Below are 20,500 nucleotides of genomic sequence, written 5' to 3' on the forward strand. Positions count from 1 at the left end.
GGCCAAGAGTTTCCCTTGCAGCGAAGGCACAGCTGAGGAGCTGTGGTGGATAAACTCCAGCAAACCCCACTGTGCTCGTGTGAGAAACTGCTTTCACTGCCTTTCCACCCTGTGTCCTGCATTGCTATGTCCTCCTCAGCCTGGTTTTGGCAGCCTGGTTTTGGCAGCTCCTCAGCTCACAGAGGCCAGAGTAAGCTCACTCGCTAAAGAAAAGTGAGTAAATTTAGTGAGCTGAACTGGAGTGGTGGAGCCTGAGGGGATTGTACCAGCTGGTGTAAAGAAGGATGGGGTGGCACCATCCCTTTAAAAGAAGGAGAAGAAAAGGTACCTTTGCTGGGTAAATCAGCTTAGCTGCCTTATGACATCTTTCCACAAGACTGAGTTTTATGCCTTTTCAACTGAAGGGCAGACATGTGTCTGTCCTGCTGTCTCAGCTGCAGGGTGATCACTGGCAGAAGCAAATGTTAAGGAATCAAGCATCATTCAAATGGCTTTGGGAAGATCCGCACATTGTTGTTCACCATGTGCCTGTGTCTCTGGAGAGGGTGAGAACATATTTTTACAGACCTAGACACCCTGTGAGCCTGCACTTTTGGAAGCAGTTGATTTATATCCATGTTACCAGTCTCTCAAGTCTAAAATCTCCCAGTCCAGCAGTCCCTAGACAAAGTAATAGGGGAAATAATTTATAATGGGGTGGTGATTATTTCCTCCCCCTCAGCACTTGATATATTACAGCTGAATCTTCTGAAACTACTTAATTCATGTGATTCTCTTGCTTAGCAATCCACAACTGTTCCATGTGTCAAACAACATTAAATGGCTTATTTAGAAGAGTAGGTGCTAGAGAAAATATCAGCCCATGCAGTTAAGCTCTTAACAGGTTCCCATCTGTTTATAAGCCCATTCAATTTTAATTTTAACTACCTAGTGCAAAGGCATTTCACAAAAGCTGAACTAACACAGGCGTCTTGCTTATTAAATGAGCGCAATGGTGACTGAGCACTTGCTATCTTTTTACGTAGCACCTCCACATTTTCAGCAGCTGAGTGTCAGAATATTAATTTTTGTGAGCTGAGTAATGAATTCTCCTTTGTGCCTTCTGACAGTTTGCATTGAATCAGCAGAGGTAGAGATGACTTGCTTACATCTGTTTTAGTTTTTGAGTCTCATGAATTGATTTGTAAGATGCAGAAGCTCTTTCAGTGTTACTTGCCAAGACTTTGCAGCTGTGAATGTTGGAACTTGAACAATACATAGCCCTTGCAGTTAGAGTCTCATGCTCTTCATGCATCACAGCTACAAATCTCAGTGCTGAGCAAAAAATAAGTGGGGTGGCAGTGGTTACCTAGTGCTTGCCAATTTATGTAGTGTGGGTGCAGCATAAACACTAGCTGTTGGGCTGTTTGGCTGGAACACTGAGTGAAGAAAGAAACCAGAAAGACAAGCTGGGAAAGGATGCTGCTCAAGTATTTCCGTGCAATGCAAGACATCTTCAGGACATGCTTATGTCTATATTGCACAGCATAATAAGTGACAGGTTCATCAGAGCCTGAAGTTCCAAATAAGCCACTTTTGGTAGGAAAGCAGTAGTACAAATGTTGCTACCTCAGTGATCTCTGGGGTCTAATCTACTCAGTGACATTAGGACACTCTGCATTCACATGACTTTACAGCTTCTAGATGGTAGTTTTTTACTCTCTTGTTCAGTTTACATACTCTGAGACTGATGGAATTTTTCTGTCATTTACCGTAGTATCACTGGTGCCAAAAAATATCTTATGGTTGAAGTTTGTGCTAACTCAAGCAGTATTGAAAAAAGACCTTTGTTCATTAGTGCTGCTTCTTTCCTTACAAGTTTTGGCACCACTAGTTTTCTAAGGCTGTTGTACAAACAGGTAGACTCATATCTGGACTAAAGAAAGGGACTGGAACCCAGGAGACTTCCCTACGTGTTTTATTGGGTCTTGATGGAATAATTTGTCCTAATTCTCTCAGTTTCCATGGCATAGAAGAGTTAAGTCTGATTAACTGTGTACTCTGAAACTGCAGAAGTTTGGGCTTCCTACTCAATACTTACTTTGTACTATTTATCCTGAACTTACTTTGGAGTAAAGTCAAATGGGAAGGCAGAGTAGAGGGAGAGGTGTTCACAGTGTGTAAGTCCATGAGTAAGCAGCCAAGGTGGCAGGTTGCATGCAGGGAGGGATCACACAGCTCTCACACATGCAGTTGCCTTTATGTTTCCTTACTTCCCTCTAGCAAATCATAGATGAACTCAGTTCCAGTATGAGAAACCGTGAGTCTGGAGTATTTGGGATGGTACAGCCCTCCACATGCTCAAGAGCTACACTTTCCAGGCCTTGGAACATCCAGTACCTTGACTGGATGTCCAGAAGTTCTTGACAATAGCACATTGTTTTTCTTGTTGGGCTAACAGTTCAAGTCAGGAAAATGAAATGTTTCTAGGGAAACCTGGATGTATCTTACCTTGAAGTGACGTGTTTATAGTCTTGACTCTGCTCCTCCAGCTATGTTTTACTTCTCAGGGCAGGCTGGGAGACTGAAGACAGTCATGAGAGAATTGACCATAGATGCCCTGGAAGCCCAAGTTTTAATTTGTTTTAAGCCTTTAGTTAACCTCCTTGGCAAGCTGAAACATTCATTACCTTAGTGAGTGATTTACAGGCATGTTAAGGCCTTTTACAGTGCCAGAACGATCTTAAGGGAGCTTTAGACTAAGTGAAAATCTGATCTGTAAACCTCAGTTTTATTTTTTCTTAAGACTGGAGGAAAAACTATTTCCCTGTGTTGCAGGGTGCAGTGGTTCAGACTGTGGTGAAGTCCTCAGATGGACAGAGCTTCTGAGTGCAGAAAGTATCAGTCATGTTACATGTGACTGATCTGAGTCACATATGTTACACATGACTCATATTTCTCTGTCAAAGTAATCTTGTTTTCTTCTCATCTGCACATGTTGTACCTTCCTTCAGCAACGGAAAACCCTGTTGTATGTACTTGAGTGTCTTCTCCCTCCCAGCAGGTCATGAGAGCAAGTGCCCAGGGTTCAATGTGAAACCCTGGTCTGAAGTGATATAACAACTGATTTTGTAGAAATAGCTTTGTGCTGGCAGTGCCAACTGGCTAGCCAAAGTATGGGTTTATGTACCTGACTAATTTGTTTAACTTTACAGATATCTTTCAGATTGTTAATTACTTCAACACATTTATTCAGAGACCTGGATAATGATACATTCTTCTTTAAAATACGTTTCAAAACTATTTTAGTTACTTTAGAACTTGGACTTTGTACCTCTTGCAGCTGACCTAGTGACATATTTCTCCAGCTGTTCTGATGTTTGCTTCGTTTTGTTGTGTTTTCTGGTCTAACACACTGCTTCAGATTTGCAAACCTTATTCTCAAACCATGACAAAGAATACTGGGTAGTAAATAGAGGAGATCATGCCATTTCAGCACTTAAAGGAAAAACTCATTGTTTGCCTCAGAAAGTACCTTTTTATTGAAAAGTTTATTTTTGTGGGAGGAAGGAGAGAAAAAGCAGCAGGATGATTTATTCTGGCAGGATTTTTTCGTAAACAAGTGTTATTTTGAATTCACTTTCTCATGCTCTTATCATCTCAGTTATGGTTTTCTGCCCTCCTTCCTCCTTTGTCCTGCTCTTCTTACCCATCAGTAATGCCTCTTCTCCCTTGTCTCTTCATTTTAATGAAATCCTGGACAAGGAACTAAAAACCAACATCAACCCAGTAACTCCACAAATCTTCCAATTAATCTCCTCTTCCGACAGTGTAATAGCACTATGTCTGTCGGTCATCACTCAGTTTCCTCTGCCTGCATGTCATAACTTTTTCTTTGGAAGATGCCTGTTATACTTCCTTGACAAATGAGCTCTCCAAGACTCAGATGTTGTTCTTCTTGTGTGTGCTCAATCCTCAGCTGACCTCTCCAAGTAGCCATCATATTTCTGGGAGTCTTTGTCTTGAACAAACAGGAGAAAAGTGTCTTGTTAATCACCATCATAAAATCAAATACTAAATTGTTTGTTAGTTACAAAGAGCAATCTCATCTCTCACTGTTTTGCTGAAAATCCTTAAATCTTTGCATAGCTTCCTTTTGTGTATTTTGAACCTTGTTCCTATCCTTTGAAAATTTCTGTTTTAAGTTTCTAAAACAGATGCTATGTTTTTTAGTGTGTTTTCCAAACTTATAGAACTTTTCCTTTTTGCAGTTGCACACTAACATTTTATTCATCCAATATTCCCACAGTTTTTGACAATATAAATTGTTTCTCCCCGTTTCACATCACACCTTTAAAGGACAACTCTGGTTACTTCCTATGAGGAACATGTGGCTTTTGATTTGCTTGATTTGCTGTTTCCAGGAGTTGGCATGCGTATTTTTTTCCCCCTCTCTCTGTGTGCAGATTTTGCAGCCTTTATTCAGACAGTGTTCCTCCACGGGGAGTCCATATATAGTGAACTTATTATAACTGCGATATTGATCTAGACTGTGGATGAATTTTCTGCCTCTAAATTTATCTGATTTAAATACATTTGGAGTTGTAGGGAGCTGGAGAGCACAGGAAACACAGATGTCCCATACAACATTAAAGGAGAAGAATCCAAAGGATGACACATACAATCTGGGTGTTCAGCTTCTTGGGAAGATTCTGTGTCTCTGAGCATCCTGTCTCTGAACCACCCTGAAATTCAACTCTAAGTGACAAGCCTGGTCTCCAAAATCTGCTGTTGTGAATGGTGTATAAGAAGAGTGGTATTTGCCATTCACACAGTAGTGACTGAACAGTAATATTTGTGGCTTTCAGGAATTTTATTGCTGATTTGGAGTTTTACTGGGATTTAGCTATATCTCTGTAGGAATGCAGGTAGGTTTTATTAGAGGGAAAGTGACCTTCCTGATCCCAGGAGTATAAGTGTGCTATGAATACTGCTATCCAGAGTGACAAAAAAAAGCTTTCATTGGCATTCAAAGAGTGCTTTTCTGTTATGCCACGCTCAGCCCCTGCCAATCTATTATTGAACCAGAAATATTTCTTTATTTATAATAATCCTTCTTTCAAGTACAAACATGAACTGTTTGCTGTTACATGTATCTTCTTACCCTCTAACAGGTTTCTTGAGCACAGAAATAGGGGATATGTGAGTGGCTTGAAGAAGGAACTTGTATTGTATAGTTACTAATAAGTTTTCTGCTTCCACAGGGAGAAAGAGGCTTGCCAGGACTACAGGGTGTGATTGGGTTTCCTGGAATGCAAGGACCTGAAGGTCCCCCTGGGCCACCAGGGCTTAAGGTATGAACTTAAGCTTTCATATTTGAAACATTCAGATTTCCCTAAATTGTTGTCCCAAAGAAAGACAAAGCTTTCTATTTCCTTTGCAGGGTGATACTGGAGAACCAGGACTACCAGGAACAAAGGGAACAAGAGTGAGTTCTAGCTTACTTGTTTGCAATTCTGATGTCTTTGGGTTGTTTTGTATTTTAACTCTCCATGGCTGCCTTCAAATGCAAGAGGGAGTTAGTCTCTTCTTTGAGTTAATCAATGACATCTCCTTGTTCTGCACAATAATTTCAAAATTCTCACTTTTACCTTTGAAGTTTTGCATTGGGCAGCCAATATCTTTATCCATTTGTATTTTTGCCTGATACTTACCACTGCATCAACAGCAGTGATTTTAATATGCCTTTGATACCTTTTTGACATACTGAAAGACTTTTTTTCCAGCTTCAGGATGAACCAACCTTATTTCCTCTTGCAAAATTCTCCTTTATGTTTTCCATGAGCCTCCTTGCAGCACTCCAGCAGAGAAGCTGACACACTCATGAGTACATATGTGTTAAAAGTGTGCACAAGATGCAGAGCCGAATTAAAGCCAGGAACAAAGATCTCTTGACTTTGCTAGAAGAGGCTCTGAATATTTCTATGGTCTTCCTCTTGTCGTTAATGTTTAATGGGGCACTTACATAGCACTTATTTTAGCATATGATAATATTAGCCAGGGCCATGACTTGAGGGTTTGTGAGGTGCCAAGCTCATTCTGAGCATTGTCTTGTCTCGTAATGTCATGATGAAAGAGGATTCAAATGACTTGGCCAGTAATGATGCATACATTTTCAGCTATACCCTCTTGTTCTCTGTCTGCCTACAGTTGCTGCAGCACACAGAATTTACTGAATCAACTGCAGTTTCTGAGCTGTTAAAGGGAGGGTATTCTGCTAGCTCAAGAAATCCTTATTTCAGTCTGTGATGTTCGTGATATCCTGGGGTATCCTGAGTGTCAGTATAAACTGGCATCTTCTGGCAAAAGTGTTTGTGTGCTACAGTGCAAGTGACCTGTATAACAATTACAGAGTTTTGGAAGAAGCAAGTACACTATCTAAGCACAGGATTCCCATACATCTTTTCTGCTTCATAATACCTGTATTAGGAAATACTGCATGAATAAGTAAGATGATAGGATGAAAATGATTTGCCAACTTAAACTGCTGAAGCATTGCACTGAAAAGCTGTTCAAGGAGAAAGAGCTATCTCAGTCTGGTAGGTTTTTTGATAATAAGGATAAATTGATACGCTGATGAGGAGTATGAAAGAGAACATCTTTACAGTGTGTTAACGTCATCTCCTGCTATGAAGAGATGTTTACAGTAAATTTCATTTTGGGAAGTGGTTGTGAGAAAACAACACCTCTGCATTCCTTTTTACTTCTACATAAGGCTCTGATCCAGTTCCTACTGCCTAAAAAGTTAAAGAAATATAAAAAGTTGCTTTCAGTTACTGATTACTAAGGTGACATGTCTGAGAGGTTTTGAAGATTTTGTAAAGGACGTTTAAATACTACTTGTTTTTGACTATTATCGCTGGCAATGCAACTTGGGCTGCAGCTTGTCCTTGCTGTTTTGTGGATTTGTCATTTCAGTTTATGTTTTTCTCAATTTCAGGGCCCCCCAGGAGTATCAGGCTTTCCAGGAAACCCAGGCCTTCCCGTATGTATGAAGTATAGGTATTTTTATAAAGAACTAATTGTATTAATCAAAGTACCAATCATGACATCTGACCTGGATTATTACAAATATTGTTAATTTCTTTACTTTCTTTTCATTTAGGGCATTCCTGGACAAGATGGCCCTCCTGGTCCACCTGGCATTCCAGGATGTAATGGCACAAAGGTGAAATTTACATATGTTTATAAGAGCATCTCTGTGTTGAAATAAAAACATCTCTCAAGCATATGTTCCCAAAAAACCCTGATTTCTCTGTTCCCCTTAGGGTGAAAGAGGTCCAGTAGGTCCCCCAGGTTTACCAGGACTGACTGGGAGTATAGTAAGTAGATTCTTTTCTGCTTGATTCACTTTTTTCAACCCTGATTCTAAAAATTCAAATATAACTATATGAAAAGATACAGAGTATAAGATGTAAAATATACAACACTGAGGAGCAATGACATCAAATATGCCTTTTTTTCACAGGGACCCCCAGGACCTCCTGGAATGAAGGTACGTTTTACTCTGTGTTTGTATCCTACTTCTAACAATAAGAATTTGGGTGAAGTCTACTCTCTCTAAGACCAGCAGTTCCTTACTTAAGGACTGAAAAATTGTACTGCTGTGTTTCACTTTGTACTCTGTTCTGCAACCCCACTAAATAAAGACAGTGGTGTGAACTCCAGTTGACAACAACTGAACATTTGTGTTGTTCCATGAAGGTCTTAAAAGTGTATTACATGGATTACAACAGAAAAAAAGTAGTACATATCATTAATTATATATAAACAATATGGTGGCCACCTAATTGTGTATAAAGATTTAGATAGGTTTTATGATTCAAACATTTGTTTTTATGTTAACATTTGATTTATCTACATAGTTTCATGTAGATAATATTTGTGAAAGAAGATCATATACCCCACAATATGAAAAGCTTCCAACACATACTAAACAGTTTTCATAAAGGAAAAAAAATCAGACTAACTAACTAGGTATTGAGTGCATTTTGTGAACTGGAAAATGAAGCATTGAATGACAACAGAGAGCTTTTGCTCTTTAAAATTAACAGATGTTATTTGGAACTGTAAGCTAAATATAAGTCTAAAAGTAATCTTGGATTTGTTATGACATGACAACCCAAGTTATATCTTACTCTTACATGGAAAGAATTGACTTAGTCTATAAACACTAAATACTCGAATGTTTCTTTCCTAGGTGTGTGTGCATAGGTACACAACTCCTGAAATAAAATCACTTACAATACTCCAACTTTGTGCAAAAATGCAGGAAAAATGGGATCTTTTGCTATCAAAAAAGAGACAAAAAGTGAATAATGATCAGAATAATTTTCTGAAGTAGGACTAAGTAGATTCCTTTTTTTGAGAAAATGACTTTTATGTCAAAACTAAGTATAAGCATGAAGGTCTCAGCCTGGGAAAGAGATTGTGAGGTTACAACTTCTCCTAGCAGCCAGGTCAGATGCTCCAGTTGTGTGGTGACACCGTATTAGTGATAGATTTGACAGAAAAATCATTCTGCCTACCCATTATGATATAGGAAATGAAAGTAGGAAGGAAGATTTGGTACTGGAATTTCTTTAAGTGGCTTTAAAGCATGTTTGGCAATTAAGGCTTTAACTTGTAATATGTCTTAAGTAAGGTGATTTTTTTTAAAGTCAGCTTTCCAAATGATTCAAGACATAGCTCCAACTTTCCTCTCATCTCAATATTAGTGGTTTTGAATGTATTTGAACTGATGTTCAAGTATTCTTTTTCTTTTCGTATTATAGGGAGATCCGGGTGAAGTGATTGGTCTTTTACCCTCTGGTGTGCTAAAAGGTGATAAAGGGTTTCCTGGCCAACCTGGACTACCTGTAAGTCTAAAAGATGTTTGAATAGTAGTGAGTTTCAACTAGAATGAAATCAGTATCATGAAATTATGAAACAAATATCACTTTTTTATGATGCCATTTGAATTTTTCATAGGGTCCACCTGGAACTTCGGGTTTTCAGGGACCAATGGGGCCACAGGGTCCTCCAGGAGAGCCAGTAAGTTTCCTCTCATGGTGATTTGAACTTTACTTTCAGAGCTTTATTATAGGAATGTTCTAGAAAGTGTGTGTATCAGGTCTTGGTTGAGATTTGGGAAAGATAACCTGTGGTTCCAGGCCTGTGGTTTAGCCTCTGGAACTCTACCATGGCAGAAATTACTAGGTAACATAGGTTTTCATTAGCAGCTGCTCCTACAGTCATCCTCTATTCTTGCACTCTTGGAGAGTATTTTTGTGGGGGACAGACTAATTGTGATTCCTCCTGTCTTCTCTTCCCCAGCTTAATTTATAAAAAATAAACTACAAACCTAGCAGCCAGACCTAAACCCAAATGTTTTCTGAGATTGTTCTTATGGGTAGCTGCAGTAAGGAGTACCATGGAAGCAGGATATCAACCTCTATTATTATGGTAATTAATGTGATATTGCAGACAGATTCTCTTTGTTGTTATTTTTTATTCTAAGTTGTTTTTATTCTAAGAATTATGCATGGTAACAGAAAAAGACTTTTTATCTTGGTTTAATTAAAAGATTTTCCTTTTTACTCTTTTCATAGAGTAAGGCATTATTCCACCTGTTGTACTGTATGCATGTGCATGCTAAAATATATTGTCTTGTAGGGTCCCCCAGGGCCACCAGGACTCCCAGGTGAGAAGGTAAGAGTCTTTATTATAAATATTAAGCCTATCTGTTTATTTATTTGGCATACCAAATTCCCCAAACTCTGGAAACTAGTGATCCTAAAGGAGTGGGTTTTTTTTTTTTGGAGATCTATTTCTGTGTCTTAATGGACATCATAAAGAGAGATTTTTAACACTTTTTTTCAAATTTTTCTGGTTCTGTTATCTCATTTGATGAAATCAGTAGTAATTACAACATTCTATGGCTATTTGAATTAATTTTAAAATGTAAAAATTTTCACAAAAGTGTTGGGAAAAAGAGCATATTGACAGTAAAATTATCTGATAAATTTCAATTTTTCATCACAGGTTGCTGTGATGGCTAAAAAAAGGGAGGTTAGGACTTTACTTGTTTGTTTCACACATGCATTCTAAAGACATATTCTGTCTTTTATATTCTCTCTTAATGTTTGACATGTACAAAATACTTTCATATGTGTATATATATGCATGTATGCACTGCTGATAGAATTTGACTAAGTGTGTATAATTTACGTTTTCAGGGCTACATGGGCTTGGGCTTTCAGGGTCCCAAAGGTGAAAAGGTAGGTCTCTTGTAAACTTCTAGTGAACAACTGTCAGAAATATTTTTGATACTATGTTTTAAATAAAGAAAACTGTTGGAATCAATCAACAGAGAAAATAAGCATTGTAATTTTTGGAAGACTTGAGTAAATCTGTAACTTACATCTAAATGAATGAAAGTCATGAACAGTCAGAATTTGTTAATGTTATACCTGATTTAGGTCACTATCCCGTTTTCCAGCTGTGACTGGAAAACTACTTCAATTTGAAATAGGCAGAAACATTTACTCTGTATATTAGGACTCACCATGAGATTTTTTTGAAGTCAATTTAATTCCAAGGCTTGAGATTTAATATGCTGTTCATAATTATCATAATTCATTGGGATAGGACTCCTGTGGGCCTGTCTGCCTTGGTTTGGTTTGGTAGTGTATACATTTAAAGCAGAACTTTCAGTTGTCCCCTTTTACTGTGTTTTGCCACAACCAGGAAGAGGTTTCAGAGCACACAGATGAGTTTACTTTTGAATGAATCTAAGCCAAAAGATGTGCTCCAGGATCCCATTTATTGTCTTACTCAGCATCAAATGGGAGGTAATACATGTGAGGTTTAATCTGTCACCTCTCACACTGAGAGGTCTGGGCCAAAGTGCCTTATGTTGTGTTTCCAGGAGCCAAGAACTGCATGCAGTCAAGGGCTATTCAGTAAATTCATAATATGTTTGAGCACTTCTCCAGAAACTTCTCATGACTGTCGTTGACAGAGGGCTTTTGGAGTATAAGTAAATTATATTACTTAGGTAGGTTTGTTTTTTTTAATCTACCACCTTATTTATGTATTTTGAGCCACAATATTCCCAATGGATAGAATTTTTTGTGACATGACGCATAGTGGAAATTAAGTTGTTATCATTAAATTTACTGAAAAATGTTAGTCATAGAAGTGTGTGGAGATTTCCTGTACTCCTCAGGTTTGTCTTTAGCAAAAGATTAATGGTATTGCTTTGCATTATTGCTTGACAGAAATGTATTGAGCCTTTTGGGAGGTGTTTTACTGTAAAAGATAGTGCTTTTGCTTTATATAAGGAGATGAGATTCTGACCCTGCAATGGACACATACATACTAAAAAAGTATGATCCACAGTTATCATCTTGAAGTTGACCTTTATGGACAGTTGTAAAGCTGATGGAACACTATAAACTTTGACTAACATTTCTGTTTAGGCATTGACTTTCTGTACCTGACCTCTTTCCTCCTAATCTCCTTCTTCCTAAAGTAATCACTAAAAAACTTTTGTACTATTGTTGTAATTAATTGGATATGTTCCTGATATTCGGTGTTGATCAAGCTATCCCTAAGAGTAGATTAAGAGGTCTTTCTCTGCCTGTAACTATGTATGTAATCCTTTCACTAATTTTGCTGAAACAAGAATTTTTTAAAAACACAGCTCTATTTTTAAAAGCAAGTGGCAGTTCTCTTTAATGTTATTGGTCTTCATAATGTTTGATCTCAGAGTCATGCTGTTTTCAATGGACTATCCTGGATTTGCTGTTGACAGGGAGAACAAGGAGTAAGGGGCCCCCCAGGACCTCCAGGACCAGCACCACATATGAAAGAAAAAGGGAGTGAAATCATAAGGGGAGAAAAGGTGAGATGTTAAATGATTAAATGTTGAATGACTTCTTATACTCTTCATTAAAATATGATCAATAGGAATTAGCAAACAAAAGTGAAACAGGAAAAAAAATATGAATTCACCTAGAGCAAATTTTTCAAAAATTTCTTCCTGTTTTTCATCATGCATGAATTTTGAAGGTCATTCTAGAAGTCTCTCTAAAAATATATGATAAATGGTAAATGCATCAATAATTGCATAAATAAAGTAATTCATGCAGCAGATGACTTTCTGAGGAAGGAAGATTGATAAGCACAGGATATTATAAAAATATTCTAAAAGTTTGAATTAAGTAGTAAGTATTGGTTGAAGAAAGTAGTAAGTTTGAATTAAGTATATTCGACTTTTCATATACAGAATCACAGTCATGAAATCTGAGTGATAATGAATTTTTCAATTATTGAATTAAACAGTCTAAGCAATATATACTAGTAAAATAAACTAGCTTAATGGATTCACATTTTGTGTTTGTCAAAATTCTTGCACATCCTACTATTAGGCATAGTTCTTGAAATGGAGAACAGGATTAAATGTGCTTTTGCTGGTATGAAGAATTATTTACAACCTAAATGAATAATGGTTAAGGTTTTGTTTACTAATCCACCTTTTCTTTTATAATTTCATTAGGGTGATCCAGGTGAAAAGGGTGAACAGGGAATCCCCGTGAGTACTGTGTAGTTTTTTTGCTACTATAAAAAATTGTAAAGAATCCGATAATGGCACTGAATATCTCTACAGCTATTAGATAGAAGTAAATTTACTTTGGAATTTGACAGTATTTTTAATCTGGTGAGTATTTGTTTTCCAGGGATTGCCAGGTTCAGGCTTCAAAGGAGAAAAGGGTGAACCTGGAAAGCCTGGTCCACGTGTAAGTATACTCAACTTTATCAATACCATAATTGCAGTTTTATTGTATTGTTTCCATGAGCTGATTAAACTTAGTAACCATTAGTTGAACAGCAAATTTGGTATATTTCAAAGAAGCAAGTTTTGCTGTAGGACAGGTGTAGAAATGAAGGTAGTAATAACATGCAGTAATATTAGTATGTAACGTTTCAGATTACTAAAGACACTCAACAGTAGCTCATGGTGCTGAAGGCAAAGGCAAAACTCCCATGGATCCCAACTGAAGCACAATTAAGTCATTCCAGAACAGAAGAAAAAGCAAAGCAAAACAGATCACTCTTTTGGAGTGACTTTAGCTAAATGGAACATGTTGAATTTATTTCAAATACTCTCACATGCAATCAACAAAATAACCCTGCTTAACCTAAAGGTACAGTTCCTTACAAAAGCAATGAATGGAGCAAAAAGTTTAGGTGACTAAAATACTTTTGCTTGCTGGTTTCTAGCCTGACTTTGGATACTTGAGGCCATAAAGTCTATTACATTTGCCTAATCCGACCTATATCATATAGTCTCATCCATACAGCTTCTGCACGAGTCATGCAGTATCTTTCATAGCTGAGCTGGTACCAAAATTGTACATTTTCTGCGTTCAAATGCAGCTAAAGTAGTATAAGTTTCTCAAATTGTGGGTCTTCCTAAACTGTTAGGCCCAGCACCTCTATAGGCATTGAATTGTACTTCAATCTGAAAAAGATAAAATCTTCCTTTCTACTGTACTTCAAAGTCAGATGTTCTATTATCCTATCAGTAAGGATATATGGTGGGATTACCTTTGCTATCACATATGTATTTTTATTATTACTGTGAGAGCTTGAAGCTGGAAGAATGGAGAGATGTTGGCTTTGGAAACTAGAGCATCTGAACTTTTCAAAAATATATTTTTCAGTTTCTGTTTCCCTGAAGAAAGTTGCTAAGATATTTTATATATAATTCTTCAGGAAATTATAGCTACTTCTGAAATTAAGATAAGGCTTGAAAGATGAGCAGATGTTAAGATCTGATATTCTAGTTAAATAGAATTAAACCATATGATTAATTCCAATCACAGAGTACATTTGAAGATTCTCTTGGCTTTGCAGATCATAGTTTTAATTTGTCGTTAAAACTTACTTGTAACCCTTCTTTATAAGACACTATAGTTGCACATTTCTATGGTGACAGCCTTTTCATGTTTGTTGTATCGTTATCCTTCAATTGCAATGTTTTAAACAGAATTTTTTTGACCTAAACTGATGAGATTACTTTTTAGACTGAATTATATGCAGTTACTTTGTGTATTAAGTATATACATTTTCTTGAGTTTATGGGACAAATTCATACTGCTTATGCTACACATACAGTCTAAGCATTGAGACACCAAATAAAAGCCAGCTTCCAGTGGGTTAGGCTACAAGCCGACGTACCAGTCCTTTTCTGGTGCAGAGGAAAGGAATGCTGAAAAGTAGGTTAGTCCATCTAGGTCATTTGTCATGTATCTGTTGATTACTTCAGGGGAATCTAATCCTCTCTGTAGGTTAACAGGGTGGTCTAATAATTAATAATTTTGTTCTGGAGGAGGGAGCTTTGGATTCTAGTTTGTCATCTGCCATGTGATTTGAAATTATAGCTTTCAATGTAAGGAAAGTGGTTTTTACCACTAGATTACCACATGATCTGATTACCACAAGGCCTAATACTCTCCAAGCCTTCTGCTGAAACTGAACTACCTAATATCTTTGAGTAAAGGTTTTGTGAAGCTGAAGAGTATATATACATAGAAAGGGATTGCTATGAAGGGAGAGATTTTGGGTCTGATTTCAGTTTCTTGTGCTGTTGATATATTTTGTCTTGAAGTCTCCTTGACAGGGAAATCACTGTGTTATTCCTGGATCTGGTAATAGATTTACAGGATTTTATTGAATTTGGCATCTTGTAGGGTGTTGGATAATATAAGAACTAGGCTTTCACAATTTGCCTGCTTTGTATCCTCTGGTCTGTTAGCTGCATTAGCACACTTGGATTAATGCACTGCAGTAGTAATTGTTTTGTTCTAGTATTTCATCCACAGTATTTAGAAATGTCGTCTATGTGGTTGTCTGTTTAAGCAGAGTGGAACTTCGTGTTTTACAGGGAAAGCCTGGAAAAGATGGTGAACCAGGACCAAAAGGAGAACCTGTATGTATTTTACTGAATTTCCAATACTGTTTTTTGCATTCAAAACAAATGTGTATTTGTCTGTGTATTAAAACAGGTTGAAATTTTCTAGCCTTCTGAATTGTTTACTTAAATTTGTTGCTTTCAGTGAATTAGTGTCTGGTTTGAAAATTTAAAGCTTTGATGCTGCCGTGGCTAAGATCCATCTGTATTTTTATCTTCTGGTTTCTCGTCTTCTACACACAGGGTTTGCCTGGTGGGTTTGGGATTCCAGGACGACCTGGGGAACCTGGTACAAAGGTGTGTAGTAGCAGCTTTTGATTCCCTTCACACAGAATGAGTTAAGATAGATGTGCAGTAAAGCAATGACTGCACATAAAGCAATATTAAGTTGCTAAGATGCATCATCACTAGGAGAAGTCAAAATTAAGTTAATGTAGGTATACCTGATTTAGATCTCTTATATGAATTGATTAATGCAGGCTTTATTTTCACAAGCTCTTTGCCCAGCCGATATATGTACAAGTGTACTTCCCTAAAAACTCCAGTTTCTTTTTACATTGTGCAAACCATTTCAGGCCTGCAAACAAACCATTTACTAATACTGCTTGTTATAGTGATCCAGGTACTTATCATTTGGAAGTTGTACGATCCTATATTGAATTGTTCATTTGTTGAGGAAATCCAATTCTGTTGGAAAAAAAAATCTGATCTGGATTTAAAATGTAAATTCTATTTTGATTTAGGGTGACAAAGGGGAGCGAGGTTTTCCAGGACCTCCGGGAAGAGTAAGTAAAATAAATTTGTGTTTTATTTGAAACCTAAAATAGAATTAAATTTTGTGAAAGTGCTCAAACAATGAGGGGAAAAAAGAGAGACTATGCATGTTCTCATCTCATTCTCAAAAGTCACGTCCTTATTTTTTTTCTCAATGGAAAAAACTGAATACAGTTTTTTAAAGTATATTTGAAATTTGGGAAAGGAGCTCTTGAAGAATATGAATTTCAAACATTTTGGACTATGAAAATTATAAGCACTGTTAATCAATAAAATATCCAAAAGAGAGTTCAAAAGAGTAAGTCTGTCAGCTTTGCAGTTGGTTGTGGTTTAACTGCAGCTGACAATTAAGTACCACACAGCCATTTGTTCACTCATCACCCCTACCTGAGGTGGGATGGGAAGGAGAACTGGAAAAAGGTAAACCCCATGCCTTAAGTATTAATTGAAATAAAGTTAATAATACTAATAGTAGTAATATTAGTGATAATAATAATGAAAAGGGAGATAAAAAGAAGAGAGAGAGAGGAATAAAACCTGAGAAAGACAAGTGATGCACAATACAATTACTCACCATGTCCAGTGAGTCCCCGAGTGCAATCAGCCCCTATGCACAAGAAGAAACCAGGAGAGCAGTTTGTAATTTTTTTTAACACTTCAAATGAAAAATGGGGTTAGTCAGCAACAAATAGATCATTGATGGTGCTGCTTCCCCAACATGGGGAAAAATTCCCAATATTTGCTAATTTGATTTGAAAAATTGTACATGCTTCATGAATATTTTATTGTAAATGTTAGTATCCTACATATCATGCTCAGATCAATGTTAGCAGAAATAGCCAGAACACAGTATTTTAAAATTAAAGGTAATACAAACCAGTGCTTAGACCATGTTGAGATTTTTTGGCATCATTCTTGTTGAGGAAGATGCTATGAAAGCTCTCCACTTAATCCTGTGACTCCTCCTATGAAGGAATTTTGGTAGAATGGGAAATATTTATTTTCTCTGGTAATTCCTCAGCAGCTACAACCCTCTCACAGCAGTTGTTGTATTATGACTGAAATTGCAAATATAACCACAGCTGCTCAAAATTGTTATAAAACCAAATGGCCTCTGTACCATCAGATCAAGATGGGGGAGATACAAATGAAGGCACAGTTGCACATTTCTAGTGTCCTAGTCTTTGTCCTGTGATTCAGATGATAGATGCTGGACCAGTAGATACCTTTGGTGAAAAAGGAGACCCTGGAGTTTCAGGCTTGCCTGGACTAAAAGGTCAAAAAGGTGAAAAAGGTATGTATTTTGTTTTGTCTTTTTGATTAAGTTATACTTTTAGTTTTCTTACTAAAGGAAATTAAATTTGTACTGTCTGTGAGCTCAGTAGCTCTATATGACAGTGCAATGTTCCAGTTATTTATTTAATTGCTTTCAGGTTTTTACCTTTTGTAGTAGCTTGTAGGACACTTCTGCTTCTCATCTTAACTAAGACTGCCTTTCAGTTATTGATGAAAAATGATAAACTAGAATCTGTTTTTAATGCAATTAAATAATCCAGTGAGATTATTTAAGAAATATGGAAATCAACACAAACTTAAAGAGGATAATAATACAGAGAATCTTGAGACTCCTTTATGAAAGTCTGTAGCCAATTTTTAATCTTATGATTGATTTGCATAATTTTTAAAAGTCTTCAGTAAACAGAAAATCAAGCATTCCCTTTCCCATTTTCCCCATTACAGACTTTAGCCTATTTAAAAATAATCACTAGAGAAGTTTGGACACAGCAGGGTCTTTTCCCTGAATATAGTGCTTGCAGATATGTATAGATTATTTAACTTCAAATTTGATTCAGAATATATTAGCTTGAATGTGAATTTAAATAATATGGGCTAAAAGCTCACTCTCAATGGCATTGCTGAATTCATTGCCTAATTGAAAACTTCTCTTCCTAAAGGTTTCCCTGGTGCACAAGGAATCCCAGGACCTCCAGGTATGAAACTATGACCATTGATTTTTTCACATTTTTAATGTATTCTTCTTGGGTGAAGGGTCCTGAGAGATATTCTCCTTAGCTGCTCCTTACCAAACACCCAAGCAATGACTTCTCCAGCAGTCTAATCATCCCTGTAGACCCTCAGGTTTTCTTCTGTCTTGGATGTGATCCAGTCTTGTTCTTTCTGTAGAGCCCTGATAGCTTTTTGCTGAAATTGAAAAAGTAGGGTACATAGTCCATCAGAGATAGCTCAGAGAGCATAGCTCCATTGGGCAAGAAGAGTTGTTAAATGTGAATATGTATGTGTGTGTGTGTATACCTGAGTATGTATACTCATATGTAGATTATTTGTTTTGCTCTCACTTCAGCTCTATATGTGTTTGCATAAATATAATAAAATAAGGTTTTCAGAGAGAAATAATAACAATATTTACTAGATCAAAGTAATTCCTGAAGGCTTCCTTCTTTTTTTTAACTATGTCACTTGATCAATAAAAGTTATTTCTTTTGCCTGAAAAATTTGCCTTTTTCACAGTCTTAACATATTCACATCCATGATGATACTGCTTTTATGTATATACGTATGAGTGTTTGAAGTAAACCATGACATTTGATTTTTAAAAATTAAGTAGATAATCCGTGGAAACCCAATTCTAGCACATTCTGCAGTGATACTATTACCTCCTTTACTCTCATTTTCTATCTTGACAGTGAGCTAAATAAGAAATTAGTGTGAGCCAGGATCAGATAGTTTCTAGGAAATTTTTCACAGTTTAGGGTGGAGATGCTATATACTGCAGGCTGTAATTAGAGCTCTTAGTCTGTCATTACCCTGCAGAGATGGAGATTTCTGTGACTTTCATATCATCCTGCAGTGTTGCAGAAGACTCAAAATGGTTTAGTGATCAAGTCTAGTGATGAGTTGTGAACTGATATAAGTCAATATGAAGACCTGTGTGACTGTACAAATAGTTAAAAGGAGATCTTTAGGGTTTTTTTCTCTCTGTTTAACTGCTTGTCTTTACTGGCTGTTGTTTGCTTATTATTCCTACAAACTATTTTGTTTGGTTATAATGTTCCTGAAATCTGTTTGCATTGTTGACTACTTATTTACTGGAGTTATTAGATGTGCTTTCCCTCTCTAGGTACGTTTAAGTTTTGGTTTATTATGAAGTAACAAAGTGTGTAATAGTTTGTAGGTGTAATAGCTAAGGTGACTCCTGTGCTGACACTATTTGCTATCCAGCAAAAGTGAATTCAGCTAAATCTCAGGAAGGCACTTGGCAGAGAGTAGATGTGTTTATCTAGAGACCTAACAGAAGTGAGTGACTCAGCGGTAGTGAGTATATAATCTCAATTTTGTGTAAATCACCAGTAATTAAAATACAGTCCCTTTTTTCTTTTTCTCTGAAACCTCATGGAAGCTAACGTGTTGATAGTGTTGTTGTCTTTTCATTTTTCACTTTTTCATACACATTTTACTGTCTCCAAAGGTCGACCACTTCCAGACAGGGTAGGATCACCTGGTGTCCCTGGAGAGAGAGGTGAAAAAGGTGAAAAGGGTTCTCCAGGATTCCCTTCACCTGGAACGCCTGGAAGAGATGGTTTCCCAGGTCCCCCAGGGTTGCCTGGCCCACCAGGACCTCCAGGTGTAACAGGTGGGTAAAGCCCTTCCTTGCTTTTCACAATGAAGTCTCAATAATGCACATAAAAAAAAAAAAGAGACAAGATTATAAATGCTATAATCAGGATGCATGTTGTGGAAGAAACATACCTAAGTTGTTGATGGACCAAGTAAAAGCTGTTCCACAATGCAGGAGGCCACTTGTTTCCTTACTGGGACAAGGATTCTTTGCTAAATAAATGTTTTTAAAATTTCTTCTGAGTTCACTGTGGACTCTTCCAATATAACCAAACAATTGACCTTAATACATATTGGTTTATTCCCAAATCTTCGTTCATGAAGCCTAGCCATGATGATGATTATTCTATCCCTTTGTGCCAACCTTGAAATATTTGTAGATTTCCAATTAAAAAATAGCAGATGCTAATATTGTTCTTAGTATAGCTTTTCAATATCACAATTCACAAGTCTGCAGTATCAGTCTTTGTAACAAACTGATCAGGTGTGATAACTAGTCTGTCAGAAGTTTTTATTGTAAAATAAAACTATCTTAGGGGATAATGCAGTCATAGAAAAGCTTGGGTTGGAAGGAACCTTAAAGACCATCTAGTTCCAACCCTCCTGGTATAGGCAGGGATGCCACCCACCAGATCAGGATCAACACATGCTTTATAGAGGTAAATGAAAAGCTAGTAGTGATGTGACAAATATAATATTAGTAGTAATGATAACAACATTACACAGCTATGTTTTATGAGATTGTGATAAAGCAATTTGAAAGAGAAAAATGTTTTGTTTTTTTCTGCAATGAAGCAATAACAAAAGTACATGTGGAAGTGGTCCATGATAATTAGCTCCTTACAACTGATGTTTGTAACTCTTTTATGGAAATAAAACTTTTGCTACAGATGATACTGATATTGTGAGTTAAATTGCCATTTCAACATCAAGAATGATATCCCTATTACAATACTTTAGGTACCTTAAAGCTATTGAAAGAAATACTATTCTTTATGGAATTGCTAAACCAAAGATACTTTGTTTGAAAACTGTTGAAGATGCCTGGTTATTACTGTGTTTGCCAATGAAGCAGTACAAAATCCAGTATGT

General features: G+C 36.8%; 1 protein-coding gene across 1 annotated transcript in view; it reads left to right on the forward strand.

Moving 5' to 3' along the window:
• Positions 1–20,500, forward strand: part of COL4A1 (collagen type IV alpha 1 chain) — a 127,171-nt gene that overhangs the window by 61,978 nt on the left and 44,693 nt on the right. Inside the window, exons 3-21 of the mRNA XM_064646527.1 lie at positions 5,244–5,333; positions 5,423–5,467; positions 6,980–7,024; positions 7,145–7,207; positions 7,308–7,361; positions 7,508–7,534; positions 8,814–8,897; positions 9,010–9,072; positions 9,694–9,729; positions 10,257–10,298; positions 11,837–11,926; positions 12,581–12,616; positions 12,762–12,821; positions 14,972–15,016; positions 15,242–15,295; positions 15,742–15,783; positions 16,973–17,066; positions 17,728–17,763; positions 19,260–19,424. Of these exons, the coding sequence (XP_064502597.1) occupies positions 5,244–5,333; positions 5,423–5,467; positions 6,980–7,024; positions 7,145–7,207; positions 7,308–7,361; positions 7,508–7,534; positions 8,814–8,897; positions 9,010–9,072; positions 9,694–9,729; positions 10,257–10,298; positions 11,837–11,926; positions 12,581–12,616; positions 12,762–12,821; positions 14,972–15,016; positions 15,242–15,295; positions 15,742–15,783; positions 16,973–17,066; positions 17,728–17,763; positions 19,260–19,424 (1,171 nt within the window). The remainder of the gene's footprint in view (positions 1–5,243; positions 5,334–5,422; positions 5,468–6,979; positions 7,025–7,144; positions 7,208–7,307; positions 7,362–7,507; positions 7,535–8,813; positions 8,898–9,009; positions 9,073–9,693; positions 9,730–10,256; positions 10,299–11,836; positions 11,927–12,580; positions 12,617–12,761; positions 12,822–14,971; positions 15,017–15,241; positions 15,296–15,741; positions 15,784–16,972; positions 17,067–17,727; positions 17,764–19,259; positions 19,425–20,500) is intronic.

Source organism: Pseudopipra pipra, chromosome 2 (assembly GCF_036250125.1).
Source record: "Pseudopipra pipra isolate bDixPip1 chromosome 2, bDixPip1.hap1, whole genome shotgun sequence".
Lineage (NCBI taxonomy): Eukaryota > Metazoa > Chordata > Aves > Passeriformes > Pipridae > Pseudopipra > Pseudopipra pipra.